The 20,212-nt window shown below is 42.3% G+C and overlaps 3 protein-coding genes across 4 annotated transcripts; all 3 read left to right on the forward strand.

Moving 5' to 3' along the window:
• Window positions 1-1,142: 1,142 nt before the first annotated feature.
• Window positions 1,143-7,639, forward strand: LOC306785736 (uncharacterized protein; the record flags this gene model as incomplete). Its single annotated transcript, XM_079280193.1, has 3 exons — window positions 1,143-1,353; window positions 3,850-4,263; window positions 7,608-7,639. Exons 1-3 carry the CDS (start codon window positions 1,149-1,151, stop codon window positions 7,637-7,639), a joined length of 651 nt encoding a protein of 216 aa, XP_079136319.1. The 5' UTR covers window positions 1,143-1,148.
• A 44-nt stretch (window positions 7,640-7,683) lies between these two features.
• On the forward strand, window positions 7,684-16,300 carry LOC306785855 (zinc metalloproteinase-disintegrin-like berythractivase). 2 transcript variants are annotated; one of them, XM_079280389.1, is made up of 25 exons: window positions 7,684-7,745; window positions 7,828-7,937; window positions 8,153-8,226; window positions 8,363-8,441; window positions 9,378-9,454; window positions 9,823-10,054; window positions 10,547-10,624; window positions 10,789-10,857; window positions 11,498-11,667; window positions 11,749-11,830; window positions 11,930-12,072; window positions 12,176-12,353; window positions 12,452-12,541; window positions 12,711-12,906; window positions 13,004-13,085; window positions 13,177-13,357; window positions 13,435-13,521; window positions 13,606-13,690; window positions 13,998-14,109; window positions 14,235-14,436; window positions 14,598-14,633; window positions 14,746-14,796; window positions 14,896-14,949; window positions 15,041-15,121; window positions 15,389-16,300. In XM_079280389.1, the coding sequence occupies exons 1-25, from the start codon at window positions 7,700-7,702 to the stop codon at window positions 15,431-15,433; spliced, it is 2,640 nt and encodes an 879-aa protein (XP_079136515.1). In that variant the 5' UTR covers window positions 7,684-7,699; the 3' UTR covers window positions 15,434-16,300. The 2 variants fall into 2 exon arrangements, with proteins under 2 accessions (XP_079136515.1, XP_079136516.1); XM_079280390.1 differs by lacking the exon at window positions 14,746-14,796.
• Window positions 16,301-16,489: 189 nt separating this feature from the next.
• spef1 (sperm flagellar 1) lies at window positions 16,490-19,836 on the forward strand (the record flags this gene model as incomplete). The annotated part of the gene is made up of 7 exons (XM_079279942.1): window positions 16,490-16,598; window positions 16,738-16,849; window positions 17,401-17,548; window positions 17,705-17,750; window positions 18,905-18,986; window positions 19,080-19,185; window positions 19,717-19,836. 7 exons carry the CDS (start codon window positions 16,490-16,492, stop codon window positions 19,828-19,830), a joined length of 717 nt encoding a protein of 238 aa, XP_079136068.1. The 3' UTR covers window positions 19,831-19,836.
• Between the last annotated feature and the right edge of the window lie 376 nt (window positions 19,837-20,212).

The following is a 20,212-nucleotide window of genomic DNA, read 5'->3' on the forward strand; positions in this document are numbered from 1 at the left end:
CGCCACCAACTGGCCAGATTCAACATCCACGCCAGGATGTTAGTTAATGAGCGAATGTAGTTAAATTTCTTTGGTATTTATACACAAGTTACAAAATAAACTTGACCACAGAAGGTATTACATGACATTAGCTATGTGTGGAAATTGTACATCCTTAAAATAGTTTTAAATTAATTGAATTATATATGTAGGCTGCTGATATGAAATGTGATTTTTCCAATGTGCAACAAACATTTAATTGTCAGTTGTTAACTCTACTGTAGCATACAATTACCTTTCCTCTCACAAGTAGCGGACAGCAAAAACATTTACAACTCAGTCTATTTATTTTGTCTTACGATGGCAACTCACATTAGTATTGCCTGCAAAAAAAGTCACTCAGGAATATGTTTCAATTGAAATGGAGTTCTGTAGGTATAGTTTGCTAGATGCAGTAAATAACACATCAGGACATCTTATTATAGTCTCAGTATCATATAATATATATATATATATATCATATAATAATATATATCATATAATAATATATATCGTATAATAATATATATATCGTATAATAATATTCACTTTAATATACAACACACACACACACATATATATAATGATGTATTTATAACTATATATCATGTCTTAGCAGGTGCTTCATGTCTCTCACTCCCTAACTGTCCGTGCTGGATCCGTCCCCGTTGTTTTAAAAAGCTAAATAAGTTATTAGCATGACGTCGTCCAGCTAGCCAAACCTGTCTGGTGTTCAGCTGGAGAAGCTTCGCATGTACTGCTTCCCTTTCCTGCTAGTCTGCTGTCTGATTGTGCAGTTTCTCCGCGAAAGTTCTCCTCTCAAACGGCTGGCGCTCGCATGTGGAGACTAATCCGGACGGAAACGCGCAGCTTGGGGCAGAATCCAGTTTATTTCGATTTGAAGTTGTAAATAACATTATTATTGTGTTTAAATGATAACTGTCATAAAGTCATGATGTTACACACTCCGGTCCAGAAGGTGGCGCCTTAAACATTGGTTTGTAGTCCGCAATTAAAGTGAAAGAAGAAGAAGGAGGAGAAGAAGAAGAAGAAGAAGAAGAAGACTAATCTCCTGGTAGCCTATAACGTTAAAGCTATTGAAGTTAGCTTAGCATGTAGGTTTCGTGAAAATGTCGAGTAGAAAATGTCACGTAGAAATGTTGAGATCTTTAATCAACCAGCGACTAACTGCGGCTGATGAAGAGATATTTGGTATGTTTGAAAGAACGATAGCAGAGTACGAGGAGGAACTCTCTCGTTCAAAAGAGGCGAATAAGCGACAACGGGAACTTCTGGACGCTGTTCTCAACCCGGAAATCCGGATACAAAGAGCACGTAGGTTCACTTTATTTAACACTGTTCATGCTCCGGCTGATAACTTCTAATGTAGTTTGGAGTGAGACTCTGTTGCAGTTCGTAGTTTTCTTCTTCTCCTGATTTAATACCTGCAAACGTGTCGCTTTTCTGCGAAATAAGCCGTTTTGAATTAAAATATATCATCCACGTGAGTGTAGATCCGTATAGTTTTTATTTTTTGGGGGGGGTCAACTGGTCAGCCAGCGTTTCTCAGATTGGATTGAGACGGGGAGAAAATGTGATGTCGTGATCTTCGCAATAAAACATATTTGATGCGACGTGTCGGGTCTTGGCCAATCAGCGTTAAGATGTCTACACCGTCTTCATTTCCCTCCGTTAACGTTTAAGTTCCGTTACCGTTCAGACTTGTTTGGTTAAGTTAACGTCCACTGCATGCGGAACTTTGTCAACGGCTAACGCTCATCATTATCAAGATTTAGGAGGATAACGTGATGAAACATGAATCACCCTCCGTGTTCCGGTTCAGTCCACGCGGTCACTCATTAACGTTAAACCGGAACACCGGCGGTTCTGGTTGCAGTTTTTTTTTTGTTTAACTCAAAGTAGAATGAGGCGATTTCGTGGTGATAATAACTTGAAACATGAGGCCCAGATACTGATGAGATGAAGAGGATGTTGTGTGTGTAGCGCAGCTTGACGCAGGGCTGAGATGTGAGTGGAGCTGGGCCTGGATAAAGGTGGAGGTCTAAACAGACGTGAAGAGAGAGCAGTACAGCTTCCCGCTGTCAGTGTTTTAGATGCATTGATAAGGCAGGGTATGCTAACTGCAGCCTCTGCTCCAATGAGACGAAGTACAGCAACAAGGGCTCACGTGCCCTCTCATCACACTGTTCACTGTAATGACCACAGCCAGTGTACTTCCGGTCCCAACTGTCCCACGTGCAGTTGCTCCCAAAGGCCCTGAAGTAATGAGTGTTAAGGAGCCTGAACCTTCATGATTTCAATAATTGAACCGGATTGAATGCATATTAATTGTAAATAGAAGATAGGCCACAATTCTAACGGCTTGACAGTAACAGTGGAAGTTAATATTAAGCCATACAGTAACAGGGTTAAATGAAAACGAATCACTTAATTTTGTATAGGCGATGGTTCTCGCTACTGTAGAAATATGCTTGCGGTATTTACAGGCATTAAACGTATACGTATTGTGAGGAATTTAAGTTTTAAAGCGCTCCTAGCGATGTATATTATGTGTTTCAATATGTTTACTTATAGAAGGTTTAAACTAAAGGGAGAGTTACTGAATTTGTTGTGCACTGTGAGAGAAACCAGAGAATTTATGACACCGCCATAAAGTCAGAGAGAGGGGGATGTTGCTGAAGAGTTTCTGAGCACAGCCTTCAAGAAGGGGGGTGAATTGGTCAAGGAAGTGGCCGACTGAAGTCCGACGGGTTCAGCCAATCGCTGAGCTGATCGATGGGCTAAGGAATGTGTAATATGAGACATTTCAGAGACTTTGGAGGGACAAAGAAACTGTGAATCCCCGGAGATAATCAGACCTCATCTGGACCATGAGGCGGACACACCAGTCTGTCATGTGGTGTGGATGGGGCCTCTATTTCATGAAATATTACTGCTGATCGTGTAATTCAGTTTGTAACTGCATTTTCTTTTGTTAGTATATTAAATTCCTTTTGATTTAAACTTCAACCAGCTGATTCGGCCCTGCTTAATGATGGAAGAAAGAGAGCAGGGGGGGGGGGGGGGCTGCCTCTTCTCCTCTGCATGCTTCTTCTCCTCTGGAACAAGGAGGGGGGCTTTTTCCTTTACCTTTTGTTTGAGACATTTTGAACATAACAGTATTGTGTGTGTGTGTGTGTGTGTGTGTGTGTGCTCATTTGCAATAGTGTTGCGTGTGTCATAGAGCAAAGGTTTGAATCTCCGGGTGAGGCGCTCCCCGTACAAAGAGGGAGCTCTGACACGCAGGTGGTAGCTTAAAACTTATAACTAGTTGTGTTGTGAATCGGGTTAGTCGGTGGGATATTGTGCAGCAACCTGCAGGAACAGCACCTTCCCCATCCCTGAGACTCCAGGACTCCCACACACAATGTGGCCCAACCCTGGCTTGTGTGTGGGTGAAGATAATGCGTCCCTGTGCTGGACAAGTTCAAATAAAGTATAAAGATACAGGGCTCACAAAACACTGAGAGGAGAGATGCGTATACGGGCACCTCCTTCACCTCTTATGAGTTTGCAGGTATGCTGATTTGTTCTCTCAGCTTCTAGATGACAGGAAATATTTCAACTTAAAGTACAAGTTTGTTCTCTTTGATAACACCACATGGATTTGGCAGCTTAAAATGGTTCATGTGTTCATGGTCACATAAGTTGATTACATTATTGTATTATCTGGTTCTGGTGATACTCTGGAAGTGTATGTCCAGGAGACTATTTGCTCAATTCTAAAATGTCTTTGTAACCCCTCTGTGTGCGTTTACTGTTTTCCTGCAGACGTCCAGCAGCTGTTGTTGGTTAAAGAAGAGGTTCCCTCTGAGCAGCAGGAGTGGAGCTCCAGTCTGGACCAGGAGGACCCAGAGCCCTCACACATTAAAGAAGAACAGGAGGAACTCTGCACCAGTCAGGAAGGAGAGCAGCTTCACGGTCTGGAGGAGGCTGATGTCAAGTTCTCATTCACTCCTGTGAAGAGTGAAGATGAAGAAGAGGAAGCTCAGTCCTCACAGCTTCATCAAAGACAAACTAAACAGATGAGAACAGAAGCTGATGGAGAAGACTGTGGAGGACCAGAACCAGACAGGAACTTGGATCCAGATAGACATCCAGAACCAGATACTGATGAGAAGACTGGAGAGTCTTCTGACACTGATGAGGGTGGTGATGGGAAGAAGACCAGAGAACCTCAGTCAGGTTTAAACTATGTGAAACCTGATGAAGTCCGTGTCAGTGATTCAAGATGTAGCGCTGGTGAGAAACATTTTAGATGCTCCGAGTGTGAGAAAACATTTGGCAAGAGTGGAACTCTGAAGATACACATGAGAACCCACACAGGAGAAAAACCTTTCAGCTGCTCAGTCTGTAAGAAATCTTTTAACCAGAGTTCAAATTTACAGAACCACATGAGAACCCACACAGGAGAAAATCCTTTCAGCTGCTCAGTCTGTAAGAAATCTTTTAACGATCGTTCACATTTACAGAGACACATGAGAACCCACACAGGAGAAAAACCTTTCAGCTGCTCAGTCTGTAAGAAATCTTTTAACGATCGTTCAACTTTACAGAGACACATGAAAACCCACACAGGAGAAAAGCCTTTCAGCTGCTCAGTCTGTAAGAAATCTTTTATCCAGCGTTCACATTTACAGAACCACATGAGAACCCACACAGGAGAAAATCCTTTCAGCTGCTCAGTCTGTAAGAAATCTTTTAACGATCGTTCAACTTTACAGAGACACATGAGAACCCACACAGGAGAAAAGCCTTTCAGCTGCTCAGTCTGTAAGAAATCTTTTAACGATCGTTCAAATTTACAGAACCACATGAGAACCCACACAGGAGAAAAACCTTTCAGCTGCTCAGTCTGTAAGAAATCTTTTAACAGGTGTGGAACTTTACAGAACCACATGAGAACCCACACAGGAGAAAAACCTTTCAGCTGCTCAGTCTGTAAGAAATCTTTTAACGATCGTTCAACTTTACAGAGACACATGAGAACCCACACAGGAGAAAATCCTTTCAGCTGCTCAGTCTGTAAGAAATCTTTTAACGATCGTTCAACTTTACAGAGACACATGAGAACCCACACAGGAGAAAAACCTTTCAGCTGCTCAGTCTGTAAGAAATCTTTTAACGATCGTTCACATTTACAGACACACATGAGAACCCACACAGGAGAAAAACCGTTCAGCTGCTCAGTCTGTAAGTAATCTTTTAACGAGCGTTCACATTTACAGAGACACATGAGAACCCACACAGGAGAAAAACCTTTCAGCTGCTCAGTCTGTAAGAAATCTTTTAACCAGAGTTCAAATTTACAGACACACATGAGAACCCACACAGGAGAAAAGCCTTTCAGCTGCTCAGTCTGTAAGAAATCTTTTAACAGGCGTGGAACTTTACAGACACACATGAGAACCCACACAGGAGAAAAACCTTTCAGCTGCTCAGTCTGTAAGAAATCTTTTAACCAGCGTTCACATTTACAGACACACATGAGAACCCACACAGGAGAAAAGCCTTTCAGCTGCTCAGTTTGCTGTAATAGATTTGTGTGCAACAGAGATCTGAAGGTACACATGAATACCCACACAGGAAACAATCCCCTTTAGCTGTTCTGGTTGCAGTAAAGTTTCCGTTTGTGATAAAAGCTTTCAGCACGAGTCACCTCTGAAGTTACACATGATTAACCGCGGTTCAACTCCACTGATTTCAATTCAAAAAGTTATTCACTGAATGAGCGCCAACTGTACAGTTTGAAATAGTTTTGATGATTATATTGATTGATTTGATGGTAATGTCAGTTTAAGACGATGGTTTTACCTGCATCTGTGCACAGTATATTGTATTCAAATGATTTCATCAATAAAAAGTAGAAGGTTTGTGTATTTCACTGGTTCATACAGTTGTACATGGCACACTTTGTTCGTCAGCATTAAATCCATCAGTGACTGGAGTGTGACTCAATAGTTCTTTATCTTACTTGGCAGTTTGCACTCTTTGCTGCTGCCATTGCTGGTATAGAATTGTCATCTTGTCTGACACAAACTCAAAAAGGATGAAAAGGTCCTGAGATAAAGCAATCTACACATTCTTTGGAGTCACAAACCAACAACATCCTGATCTCGATCTATAGTTCCTTCCAGTTGATCAACAGGCCGACACATTCCTGAATGTGTTCACAACTTGTCGATACTTTTTTAGATTGCCGGTGGCTTTTCTTGATCGTACCATCATCTTACCCTAATCATTGTGCTCCCCAGGCCTCTTGTTCATGTGTATGAGCACTTTTACCAGCTCAACTTTAGGTAACCATGAAACAGGCCCCACCTTTGACTTTATCACACAGCTCCAACACAATATATCAGGATTGGTGCGGCAGCAAAGGGGTTGGACCTGATCACACCCGGCCCTCATACATTGTGTTCCATAATGCTGTTTGGAAAATACTAAATGCTAAAAATAGTGCGGAATGAAAGAAATCTATAGAGATTAAAACAACAAATAAAATGTCAGTGAATCAAAAGACATCAAGCTAAGTGATGCAGATCAATCAAAGAAAAACAACTCACTTTTTTACGAGGGAGAAGACAATAGCTCAATCATAGAGTTGGAAATATGTCTTTAACAGTAAATACACGCGTTTTATGTCACTCTCACACGGAGCCATCTAAAAAATACATATTACAGGGAGGAACTGAGACAGAGCTCCAGTATTCATCCCACTATGACTACGTCCTCCTCAGTGAACTCATAGAAGGGAACCTCCAGCTTTAGAGGAGCAGGTCCCTTTCTTATCCTTCCTGAAGCATCGTAGTGGGAGCCATGGCACGGACAGTAGTAGCCTCTGAAGTCTCCGGCGTTGGCGATGGGCACACAACCCAGATGGGTGCACACACCGAGGACGAAGATCCAGCGGGGGTTCATCACTCTATCCTTGTCATGCTGGGCTGTGGGCCTTTCTTTATGATATGAGACTGTACATCCTTTAAACGAGTCTGATACATTCTCCCATTTTACCAGTAGGTGGCAACAAATGCCACTAACGGGCTTTAGTGGGTCTCTGTCATCTGATATTGGGTACTGGGTGTTTTTTTTATATCAATAAGGAGAGTCCCATAATTGAATACAAGAAATCTGCCCTGTAAAATCTGTCTACATGAAGCTGTACGTGAGTATTACTCTAGTTTCCATTTGTCATAGAAATGTGTGTCTGTGTGGTGGTAAATACAAAAAGCAATGTCTCAGAGAGAAACACGTTCAAATAAACCTAAAGTCTCATAACAACGATTGAGGGGTAATTGAGTGGACAGCCCACTTTCTTTTTCAAGAAACTGCAAAATTGTGCACGTTTTCTAAACGAGGTTCATCAGAGCGTTTTAATCCCTGTGAAATCATGTGACTCAATCTATAGGCGGACTCAGCAACTCACGCTAATTTTGTAACAAAAAAGGGGGGAGGGGGGGACACCGTGAAACTTTTTTACCGGCTCTGGTTGTGGCTCATGTGGTTTGTCAACCTCAAATGGTAATTTTCAGGATATTGCACAGCAAAGAGGGCGGAGTGCTGAAGAGCCTTTTTCCTTCAGACTGCCAAGCTCACAATGACAGAGTCCGTCCGGTAGAGCAACATGCCATGTTCTGGATCTTTTGTTTGGATTTTACTCTCCACATGGGGTACGACTTATCTTTTGTTCTTTCTTTTCCTTTCTTTTTCTTTCTTTCTTTTTATCTCATACAATATCCCCGATACTTGCAGGAATAATTGCGGGCAGTGTGAGGACTCTACCTCACGTGATGAAGTACCAAATAGTGATCCCTCAGAGGCTGACAGATCCATCTCTCATCAATGATGCAGCTACACATCAGGTAACACACTCTGCTCTTCAATTCGGATAGTTATTTAACTTTGGGTAGATGTATTTAAGTTTCATCTCTCTTTGTGTGTGTGTGTGTGTGTGTGTGTGTGAGTGTGTGTGTGTGTGTGTGTGTGTGTGTGTGTGTGTGTGTGTGTGTGTGTGTGTGTGTGTGTGTGTGTGTGTGTGAGTGTGTGTGTGTGTGTGTGTGTGTGTGTGTGTGTGTAGATATACCCTGATGTACTCCAGTACTCTTTGACGATTGTTGGGCAAAACTACACACTGCACCTGGAAAAGAACAAGTGAGGAAACTTAAAATGTCTGGGATTGTGTTCTTAGCGCATTTATTTCTGACTGAGCGGGTCCATACATACTGTACTTTCTTTCTTCGTTTGTCAATATTATTGAGTAAAAAACAAAAACAACTGTTCTTCTCAGAGATCTTGTCGGGGAAAACTTCTCTGTGACACACTGTTCTGATCAGGGCACCCAAATCACAACTACTCCAGATCTTAGGGTATGTACCTTTGCTTTCTGTCACTTCTATTTCACGAACATGATATAATCCTTGTATTTATCATCATCTTTTATTTTAATGTGATATATCAGAACTAGATGCCTGTGTTGTGGACATTTAGACTGTAAGCCTTAAATGTATGCTTGAGTGTAAAATGGTTTAGGTTAGTTCGTCTAATAATCTGACTGAATTACCATTTTGTTTCACTTTTTTCATTTATTCTTTTTCATTTACTGAATAAACGGAGATATGGACGATTCAGAGGTCTGGAATCAGGCTTGTGTAATACTGCCAAAGATTTATTTTACTGGACAGGAATGAATGAATTAAATGCAGGATATCATTTGCCACCTGCCCTCCCATATTGCTACATTTGCTTTCTTGTATTTGGTATTTTTGCAGTTTTGTAAGATACTGGTGTGGTTAGTTTGTCCTCAGTCTAAAATCAAAGTCACAGCTCTGAACTGTTAAACACAAGAAACAGGGTTTGTAAATTGCAGATGTGCCTGCAGTTATGTGTACAGTACTTCCCAAATGTACACCAAGTTACCTGTCAATGCTGTACAATGAAATCCATTTTATCAATATATAATTAATTCAACAGAAATTAGTCATCCTCATCATTTTCATCTACAAACGTCACTTCATGCAATACCTGCCAGTCATTTTTTATTTCGAAACATCTGATGTCCTGAGAAACTTAAGTTTCTCAACCATAAAGTTCCTCTTTATTAAACGTGACACCACCCACTGCAATTCTTGAGTCTTATGTGGAAGAGGAATTTACATCACAGGGTTAAGTCATTTCATCTTGACACAACCATGTACAATATTTTATTCTTCAAATTGGACCACATTTTTTGCACTGTGAAAAAACTGAGGTGTGAGTTTAAATTTCTCCTTTTAGTCTGTGACAAATAATGAATGTCTGTTCAGGTTCACTGCTACTACCATGGGCACGTCGTGGGAGTAGAGGACTCCTCTGCCAGCGTGGGACTCTGCTCAGGAATAAAGTGAGTAATGTCAAGTGTATTTTTCATTCTGTATGTCTAATTCCAAAAACGTTTCTCAAAGTAGAGTGCCAAATTGAATGATATTGATCCCCATAACGATTTGAGACTGAAAGTCAGCCTCTGTGACTCATGACCAGTGTGTCCAATCCAAAGAGAGGATCAGTCCCGTCGCTCTGTGTCTGAAAACCTGTAACCTAAACAACAAAGGGCCATGCAAAGATGCCTTCTGTCTGCTATAGAAGACTATTAGTGTCAATGTCTGTAGAAGCTGGGAAGCATGATAAACAAAGGCAGGTCCAGCAGTTAAATGGAGATCTGTTTGAGAATAAGACATGCTGAAGAAAAAGTTTTCCTGTGTCCACTTGCAGGGGGTTTGTGCGTCTCCGGGCCCAAATGTACCTTCTGGAACCTCTGGCTGGCGCCGAGGCGGGACAGCAGGGCGACAGACCGAGCTCCAGAGCTCACAGTGACGAGGGTCTCCATGCCGTTTACAACTACAAACACCTGAGGAGGAAGAGGAGCTCCTGTTCCCATGGAAACACAACCACTTTCTACGATCACGGAGCTCGTCCGTCTGGACTGTTCCAGCTCGGCAGCCTGGTAAAGACGCATACAGAAATACACCAGGGCTTGAAGCTTACAGCTGATTCCCAATATTTTGTGCTGCATTTTTACATTTCATCATTTTATGAAAAAAACAAATACTACTCTGAACCATAACTCTGACAATTATCACAATACACCTTTCTTGTATCATAGTAGTTCTGTATCTGCATAAAATATAATAAAAAACAAACACTTTTTCTCTTGATAATTTATTAATTCACAAAAGTTTTTGTTGCAACTTCACTTCAATGTAACAATTTGAGACAAACAAAGGGAAAGAATAAAGGGAACATGGTGAAAAATAAGACAAGGACAACAAGGAGCAGAGACATAATAGATCTGAATGCATTTGAAAATGATGACATAATCTTGCACATTTCAATAGACAAATTCATACTTTTGCATCATACTAATTCCTTATGATGTACATATATTGATCCTCCTATATTTAGTATTGTTGATATCTTTCACCTTTGTCTTATTCAGAAAAGCAGAGCCCAGACCAAAGACCGTACAGGAAAACCCAAGACAGTGGAGCTGGTTGTGGTGGTCGACCACACGGAGGTTTGATTCCCTATTTTCCTTTCTCTGCTTGAGCCAGTTATTGCAGATGCAGCCTATTAATGATAATGATCTGCACGATAGACATTTAGACAAGAAGTAGATTATCTTTTATATCTGACATGTTGTTGGTTGTATGACTAATTCAAACAATACTTTCTTTTTAGTATAAGAAGTTTGGCAGTAAGAAGACGATAGAGGCCAGAGCGCTTGAAATAGCAAACCACGTGGACAAGGTATGTTTGTTTCTCTGTTGTTTATCAGGTAAAACGATTCAACCTTGTGATGTAAAAAAAAAAGCACTGATCTTAGAGCAAAATAATCTGGGACAATAAAATAAGGGCATTCTAAAGTTCAGATGAGTTTCGAAGCGTAATGTTTTGTAATTTTATGCAAATTTCCCTTCTGGACTAATAAAGTATTCCATTTGTTTTCACCAGTAATTTAGTGTATTTTCTTTGGCGGCAGATACGACTTTTAACAAGGCAGCACAGCCACGTGTCGGGCACTTCATCAGACATCATTTTCACTGTGGATTAAATACAAGAAATCTGTCCTGATACTATCTGTTCTTTACTGACTGGAATATGACCAATCAAAGCAAGGACAAGTTCTCTCACTGTGAAAATCTAACTTTAACTGCGAATCTTCCCACCTAAGCTGTTATGTTTCACACATATCTCCCGATCCTCTTTGCACACTCTGAAAGAGAAGAGTCCAGCATGAATGCATCATCAGACTGCACTAGGCCCAGTGGTTTCCTGTGACAGCATTATCAATGATTGGTTCTGTGATTTATAGCATTACTTGACAGTTCATTCAGTTTTGGGTTCATTTCCACTCTTCAGTGTGTGCTTGCATGCTGCTCTGTTTCAGCTGTATCGCCCCGTGGGTGTTCGCGTGATGCTGGTCGGTCTGGATATCTGGTCGTACAAAGATCAGGTGGAGGTCAGCACTAACCCTGAGCTCACCCTCAGTCGCTTCCTCGAGTGGCGTCAGCGGAGCCTGCTGCCGAGGACCAAACACGACAACGCACAGTTCATCACGTAAGACGCAGCTGTTTCCAACTCGCCACTAAAAAGACAATGCCAAGATGGTGTGTTAAATTGTTCCTCTTCCTCACTCAGAGGTGTGGATTTCGAGGGTTCCACTGTCGGCTTAGCCAACACCAATGCAATGTGCACCTCTAACTCTGGAGCTGTCAATGAGGTAAATATACATTTTTGTTTCGAAATATAGAAATTAAAAGGAAGTGAATGGGAGTTGTGTGATGTTAATTTCTACTGCACTTTTGTCTACTACACACAGGACCACAACACTAACTCAATAGGAGTGGCCTCTACTATTGCACACGAGATGGGTCACAACCTGGGCTTGTCCCATGACTCCGAAAACTGTGTCTGTGGCTCCTTCACATCAAAAAGAGGCTGCATCATGGCTGAGAGCGTTGGGTACGCACAGTTTCTCACCACATGCACATTAACTCCCCGAAATCGACTTTTCTGTAACCCAAAGTGAAGCTTATATTTACCTTCTATTTTCTCTTTTTTCTAGCCTTGTGTATCCAGAGCTGTTCAGTAGCTGCAGTCAGCACCAGCTCAGCAGGTTCTTGGACGAGATCAACCCTGCCTGCCTGCTGGATACTCCCGCTGCTGCTCGCATCTATGGAGGGCCAGTGTGTGGAAACGCCTTCCTGGAGCCTGGAGAGGAGTGCGACTGTGGCACCGCAGAGGTTTGTGCAGCACACATGGTGCATACATATCAGCACACGACCAAAGCACACAAAGGAGATGGATTGTAATGAGTTGCACCCCTCTGTCTGACTCATAGGAGTGCAAGAATCCTTGCTGCAATGCCACTACCTGTAAAGTAAATGCAGGAGCCCAGTGTGCAGAGGGAGAGTGCTGCCACAACTGCAGAGTAAGTAATACTCACTTTGTGCTCTCTACTGTAGCTGAAGTCACGCCGATGATAACTGTGTTACCATATAGCTAGACACTGTCTGACTCTGCCGTCTGGCTGGTTATGTGTGAGTGTTCTTATTTCAGAAGTTGGTACATCACCATCTGTGTTTCGCTCCGCTCTGCAGCTGAAACCGACAGGCAGTGTCTGCCGACCAAAGACAGGAAACTGTGACCTGGCAGAATACTGCACTGGCTTCTCTGCCTCCTGTCCGACTGACGCCTACACCCAGAATGGCCTGTCCTGCAACCGTGGAAAAGGATACTGCTACAATGGACAGTGTCCATCACGGCAGGAACACTGCAAGAGACTCTGGGGACCAGGTATTACACGAGTGAATTACGGTTTGATTTAGATGTTCTTTGATACGCCAAGACTCTTACGTCTGCAGTAATCTTGTTTGCTATGATTTCTGTTTAGATGCTGACGTAGCTCCAGATGCTTGTTTCTACAAGTATGGAAACTGCAGAAAGACACTGTTTAACCAAAGATGTTCAAACCGGTATGTAATCAAAAGCCATAACAGCACTGTAACAGTGCGTATTGATAGTGTGGTATCGTTGGTATCATTGCTTTGTGGTTTTTGGTTGCAGAGATCAATCGTGTGGGACACTGTTCTGCTCCGGAGGCTGGGAGTTTCCAGTGACATCCAGGAAGTCCTTCTACAAAGTAGGAAATGGAGACACATGCAATGAGGCAACTATGAATCCTGAAGATAACTACCCTGCAGATCTGGGCATGGTGCCTGTTGGGACTAAATGTGGCACCAACATGGTAAGAAAACTGCCCAGGTTGCATCAAAAAAACCCTTTGTGGACTCCAGATGAATGAACTGTGTCAATGTCTTTCAGGTATGTTACAACCAACGGTGTCAAGACATCCCAAACATAAAAGTGTACGGGACTAATGACTGCTCGGCCAAATGCAACAACCACGGGGTGAGAAATCTGTTACCCTCACAACACTTTGCAGTGCTGCATCGCCATCATGACATCACTGACTGTGAGTGTGATCTCTGGCAGGTTTGCAACCATGAGAGTAAGTGCCACTGCGACCCTGGCTGGGCCCCACCTTTCTGCAATGTGGAGCAGTCTGAACTCCCTGAAGGTAGAGCACAAGTCTTTATATGCTTGACCTTTTGATTGCCATGCTCTACACATGGCTGTGTGTGTCTGTTCCTCCTCTGCTCTGCTTTTCACCAGGATTTAATACTTGAAATATATCTCTCATGGACTCAAACAAATGTGCTCTGTTCTCATGAACACTAATTGGATGGAATTCCCCAGTCAGTTGGTACAAATGCAGTAATCATGTTACAGTGCATTTCGTATCCTGAGCGAGTGACGTACTCTGTGACGTGCTCATCCCTGGAGGAATATTGTCAGAATCAGTGTGTGTTTGTTCGTGTGCACAGATGCAGGTCTGCTGGTGTTTATTCTGTCACTGGTGGTCGGCTTAGTCCTGCTGTCGGTTCTGGTTATTGTGAGTTTGATGTGCTGCTTCAAAAAAAGGCGACCTGCAAAGAGGTACAGACAATTATTTTGAAAATATTCCTTTCTTTCAGTCTCTGTTTGGTCGCTTATGTTTGTATATTCAGCCACATAGACATTTCCATTCTTTAATTTTAGCGTCTGTGTGTTTTTCTTCTTAGATGCCTCCAGTCTACCTCAGGACAATCCAACCCGTTGTTTCGGTCAAGCGGTGGTGCACGAGGCAGCCCTCGTCTCGGGTCCACACACATCAGCCAGCCTACATTTGTTGAATCGTCAGCCACTCAAGCCTGCAAACCTCTGTTCTCTGCTCCTGCCAGACCGCATACTGGAGCACTGAAGCCCAGCAGAGCAGCTCCAGTGGTGAGCTTCCGATACACAATGGCAACAGATGAGCTCCATGGATATTCTAAATCACTAACAGGCCATCATTGTTATAAAGCTGCAAAAGCCAGTAAGATTTATGGTTAAAAAAGACGAATCAAGCTTTCACCTTCACTAATCTCTGATTGTGTCTCTTACAGCCACCCAAGAAATTGTCAGCTGTACCCCTGTACCAGGTAATCTGATCTGCTGCTTTGCCTTCACTATAGCATTGTGTATGTGTAGTGTTGCAGTTTTTTAGTTTTGTTTTTTCCCTACTGTATTTCAACCAATAAATAAATCCTTTAGGATGTAAGGCAGTTCATGCGGCCTGTTTCAAGCAAGCCAATCTTTGCTGAGGTAAAATTGCATATCGAAATGTCTTATTTTCTTTTTAAGGGCTCTAATAGTTTGCTTTGTTAAATTGTGTATTAATTGTCCTTTTACCTTTCTTGTCAGAATAAGCCACTGCCTCCATCCAGACCTCTGCCACCACTTGCAACAACAAAACCAGTAAGTGACATTGCAAGTCATTTGACCTACAATGTCCATACGTTAGCATGCACACGTTTAACTGTTCTTGCCATTACCACTTCTCTCTAAGATCATGAAGCCAAAGCCTCCAATGCCTCCAGTGAAGCCAAAGCCCTCTGCAGTCCGGTCTCCGCTGCCACACACTCAGCTGGTATGTATTCAGATGGCAGCAGAGTCAACTTGACTTTCCTAAATCCTCCAAATCCTGGCAGCTGGTACTCAGACATTCCTTCTGTTATTCAAGGCATTTAGGTTTATAAAGATGTTTGTGGTTTTGGACATTATCCCAACATCACAGTGTAATGAGCATGCAGTGGCTCGGTGTTGGTGAGTTAGTAAGCACATGAACTTCTCCTGGCCACCACTGGATAACGAAGAAAACATATGATGTTTGTTAACAGTACTTGTTTTTTCCTAGCTTGCAGGGAGAGCTGCCCTGATGCCCCCCACCAGGCCCAGATGACAGAGGGAATAATTCAGCCTGATGTAAACTCTGAGATCCTCTGACTGAGGACATTGTTGTTGTCACACCTAAGAAGAACCTAGAAATCCTCTCAGGCAGCGCTTGTCTGGTTTAAAGTGGAAGCAAGATCCACTGAAGGATCGTCAATAATAAGTGACAGAGCTTTTCTGCCAATGCTCTCCCTGAGGATTACCGCCGTCTGTGTCTTGGTTATGTAAGCCATCAGTATGTTGATTGGGGAAACCTGAAGCCGCGATTGACAGACTCAACTTCATGTGCTTTATAAATGACAAGTGGCTATGCTGCCATGATGATCTGTTTTGTATTTTTAAGGGAAATGTCTCTCTTCCTTGATGCTTGGATACGTGAATACTTAATGAGGCAATTGCACTATTGTTGATGCTGTAACTGTTTTACTGCTACTATTCCCACAGAGGTTTTGGTACTGCTTTAAAAAGGAATAATGCTGTTAAGGGATTTTAAAATGTGGCACCAACGAGGGCACTTTACAAATTGTTTTAATTTAGAAAACACCACAAAAGTTCTGACTTTTTCGTGAACATTTTTGTACTAAACTCGGTATGCTTGACATTGGGAGACTGAATTTTTACACGCTGTTGTTATGTGTGTTGATTTGATACGTGTTGATTGCAGCCTAATTCTGCAAGGGATTTTATATTGCATATTCTATGCAGCAGGCACAGTCCTTCACTCATCATGCCCATGATTGTGGTCTTTCCTTACAGTGGTGAGTGGCCTTGGTTTATCCTGCAAACTTTTAAATGCAACTTCATTTGAACCGTTCCTATTTATTGAGATCTCTTTTTTTTTTGTCTGTAAAATGGAGCTAACAATAAAAGCGAATCACCCCAATCACACGATCAGTGTTGCAGTCATTTATCCCCCAGAGGCCGTGATCTGTATTGCAATAGTTAATTAGCGTTTGCCTAACAACGCCATAAACAACAACCTGTTGTCAAGTGACGCTAACAAGCTAATAGCTAACTCAGTTGAGCAGTTTGGGTCTTTGAGAAAACACATGTCGCTTGAAGAATAATGGACGGAGAACTGAACGAAGATGAACTGCAGCAGCTGTACGCATGGATAGACAAAATATCGCTGTCCCGGCCCAAGAGACACATCACGAGGGACTTCAGCGACGGAGGTATAAGTTAGCGTTTGGCTTTGCTAGCAGGAGGTGAAGCAGCAGGAGTAATATGACCTGTTTCGTTTATCAGCTTACATGTCTGTTTGTTTATGTGTTTACTTGAGCTGACTCCGCGTCTCTGATGAACCCTCTGCAGTGATGGCTGCAGAGGTTGTCAAATATTTCTTCCCAAAGCTTGTTGACCTGCACAACTACACTGCAACAAACTCCACACAGCAGAAGCTCAGTAACTGGAACCTTCTCAACAGGCAAGACATAATAATCATCATTTGTATTTATTATTAAATATAGGTTGTGAAAAGGAAGGAAGGTGTCTGCATGAATGCCACACAGCCACTGCCCCCTGAGTAGGAAATATTCACATTTTCACAATCTGACTTTGTCCATATGTCCACATCGCTCCAGAACATTCTTACACAAACGCACACTCGACACAAAAGTCGGTGTCGCAATTGATGTCACTTCATCCGAATGACAGTAAATTGTGTAATGCTTTTCGGTAAAATGTCACAAACACTGAGGCAGAACTTCTGTTGAGCACTACCGAGGGCCTCTGCATCTGGTCATGAGAACCAATCCAACCCACACCCACTCATCCTGTCCCAGGCCAGTGATGTGGCACACAGCCAGCCAGAGTTTATGTTCACTGTAAACAAATTGGCACCTTTTTGCATTTATCATCACCGGACATCATCATAGGTTAAACCTGCTGGAAGTAATTTAGATTGTTCTAGGTTATTTATTGGTTATTCATTGTTTTTATCAGAAACATCTGCATGTGTGTTTTTTCTGTGAGCAGGAAGGTGTTTTCCAAGCTGAACTTCCACGTGCCTGAGGACACAGTGAAGAGGATTGTACTGAGCACTGCAGGAGTGATAGAGCCTGTACTGAGCGCTCTCAGGGAGAAGATAGACAAGAAACTGGAGCACACTACAGATGTGTGTACTGTATGTCTATGTGTGTGTGTGTGTGCTCAGAGACAGCATAAGTCCCTTCTCCTCTATATGTGAAGGCTAATTACAAAATAAATAGTTTCTCTGGTCCTCTGTCTTCCGTTGTTGCTAGAAAAATAACCACTGAACACATTTTTCCTCTGAACTCAGGATTTGGAATACTATGACACCGGAGCCCAGGAGAAACCTCACACAGGTAGTTATTCTGTGATTGAATGGACACAAAACCACGATCCACACATTTGTAACAACTTTATCCTCCGACCGACATGTCTATTGCCATATTTGACATTACGTTACATCACAGGACATTAAGATTTCTGCAGAACTTACAACAAGAAGATCCTGTGATTAAGTCAGTGGAATAGGGAATGCAAATAGGCTACAGAAACATAGACTGCTGAATTAACAAGAATGTTATGACCGTGTGTGGACCGCACGCCTCGTGCATGATATGTCCTTATGTGTCATTTGTGAAGTGTAATAGCTGACACAGTCAGTCTGTAACCTTTACTGAAGCTGCATCGTCTTAAATGTGCCTTTTTTTTAGCACAGGGAGGGGCATTTTAGACTATTTTAATCGTGCTGTATCTACTGGTCAGATGACAAACACAAAATCAGCATATTCAGCATATTTTGTGTCCGAGAGGACTGTTTGGTGACTGATGTGAAGGCTGATTCTGCCTCTGGAATCATATTATTTCCAAGATCTTCTCTACTCCCTTCCCTCTCCAGCCTGTCCTATTATTGTCAGCATTTGTGTCCTGCTCACATCTCTGTGTTGTTGCTAATCTTTCCCACAGATAGCAGCGACCACACAGAGACACAGAATACATACCTACATTTAACAGCATCAGACAGGACAGATTAGAGAATGCCACCACCTTCAGGGAGTGAATTGGTGACATGTCTTTTTTCCGTTTCCCACACCTCATCTGTCCCTGAAACTACCCTGTAAAACTGACCTCAGGCCAGTGCCTCCTCCCTTTGCTCTTTCCTCTTCCATCTACTCCCCATCTGTTATCAGACACACAGCCCAGGTCCTCATATCAGCTCGCAACATCACCAGATGGCCTTTATCACTAGATTGAGCTCAGCACTGCAGGACTTAAAGGCCTCCTCATTTTTCTCTTTTCTCCACCTTCTAATCTTACTTCCCTGTCTTCTCCCTCTTTCTGCTTACGGTCATCGCCTATCTGCCTCCCATCCTCCTCCCTTTGCCCTAGTTGTGTCCGTAAGATTTATTGGATGAGTCCTTTAAGGTTTCTAACAACTACAGAGTTGTTAGTTACCATGTTGTGTTCACATTATAGTTGGACAAATGTTATAGTTTTGTTTTGTTGTCTTCAGAAATTCGTCAGACCGAAGAGATACGTGTGGTTCAGATGGCAGGAGAGACGATAAAAGACGAAAAGAGCAGAATAAAAAAAGGGTATAACCAAAAAATGTTGCTTTTAATATGACTTAAATGAATCAAAAGCAGTGCTCCTAATATGAATGTGTCTTCTGCTTTTTTATTGTATAGTAAACCGCAGCACACAGCGCAGTTTTACCCGGACATGGACCCTACGTTACGACTACTCCTGCATGAAAAAGAGCAAGCTGTCATGGCGCTGCAGGAGACCGTGGAGGTACACACACACACACACACACACACACACACACACACACACACACACACACACACACACACACACACACACACCAAACCTGGAAACACTTGGATGACTGTTAGAACATCTGCACACAAAGTCGTCTTCCGTTTTATTTCCTGTAGAGGAAGCGTTTTGTCATAAATGTAATATTGTTGCAGGTGTGTGTGTGTGTGTGTGTGTGTGTGTGTGTCTGTGAGAGAGAGAGACATTTAGATGTGTGATGCATATGCGTCATAAGCTGTGTCAGCAGTGGTCAGTGAGTCAGTATCTGTTCAGCGGATATAACTTTTTTTCTTCTCCGCCTGTGGCCACATCTGCATGTTAGGAAAGAGTAATGACACAGATGTACAACATCTCCTTTTGCTACTTGAGGAAGTGTTCATCAGTGAGATGATTCACAGTTTTAGAAATGAACCTCACCTAGTTTAACCTCATCCTTTTGCATGTGTGTGTGTGTGTGTGTGTGTGTGTGTGTGTGTGTGCGTGCGTGCGTGCGTGTGTGTGTAGATCCTGCAGATGAAAGTGAACAGGTTAGAGCACCTGGTTCACTTGAAGGACATGCGTATTGAAGATCTAATGCGGCATCTGGAGACATACAAAGCAAAAGGAAATAAGCGCTGACATGAAAAGTGTAGATTTCAAGAGGATGTATCTCATTTGCAGCTATTTTTGCAGATATCGCATTTTACGTCTTTGTGTTTAAATCTCAGCAAATGAGAATCTACTATAAATAGTTTATGAGAATCTGAGTTGTTGATAGTTGTTTCTTTGTGAGGAGTGTGTAGAATGGGATTTTCAATTGTTTATGTGTCGACCGTCATCTCTGACCTTCTGTGCCTTTACACAGCCTATGACCTCTGACCTCAAAGTGCTCAATAAATCAACTAACCTCTTTAACATTCCAAATTGTCTTTTTTAACATGACAGAGTGTAGCAAAGCAGCGGAGATGAAATGAACCAAACAAAATGATATGCGGGGTTTATACACTATGACCGTCTGTCA

The sequence above is a fragment of the Melanostigma gelatinosum genome (assembly GCF_949748355.1).
Source record: "Melanostigma gelatinosum genome assembly, chromosome: 12".
NCBI classification, from domain to species: Eukaryota; Metazoa; Chordata; class Actinopteri; order Perciformes; family Zoarcidae; genus Melanostigma; species Melanostigma gelatinosum.

Bases quoted from the DNA above. Each gene is read 5' to 3' on its own strand.
- LOC306785855 (XM_079280389.1), top strand. From the start codon at position 7,700: ATGCCATGTTCTGGATCTTTTGTTTGGATTTTACTCTCCACATGGG. The intron at 11,831-11,929 runs GTAAATATACAT...TACTACACACAG, and splicing joins ACTCTGGAGCTGTCAATGAG to GACCACAACACTAACTCAAT. The intron at 14,110-14,234 runs GTACAGACAATT...TTTTCTTCTTAG, and splicing joins AAAAGGCGACCTGCAAAGAG to ATGCCTCCAGTCTACCTCAG.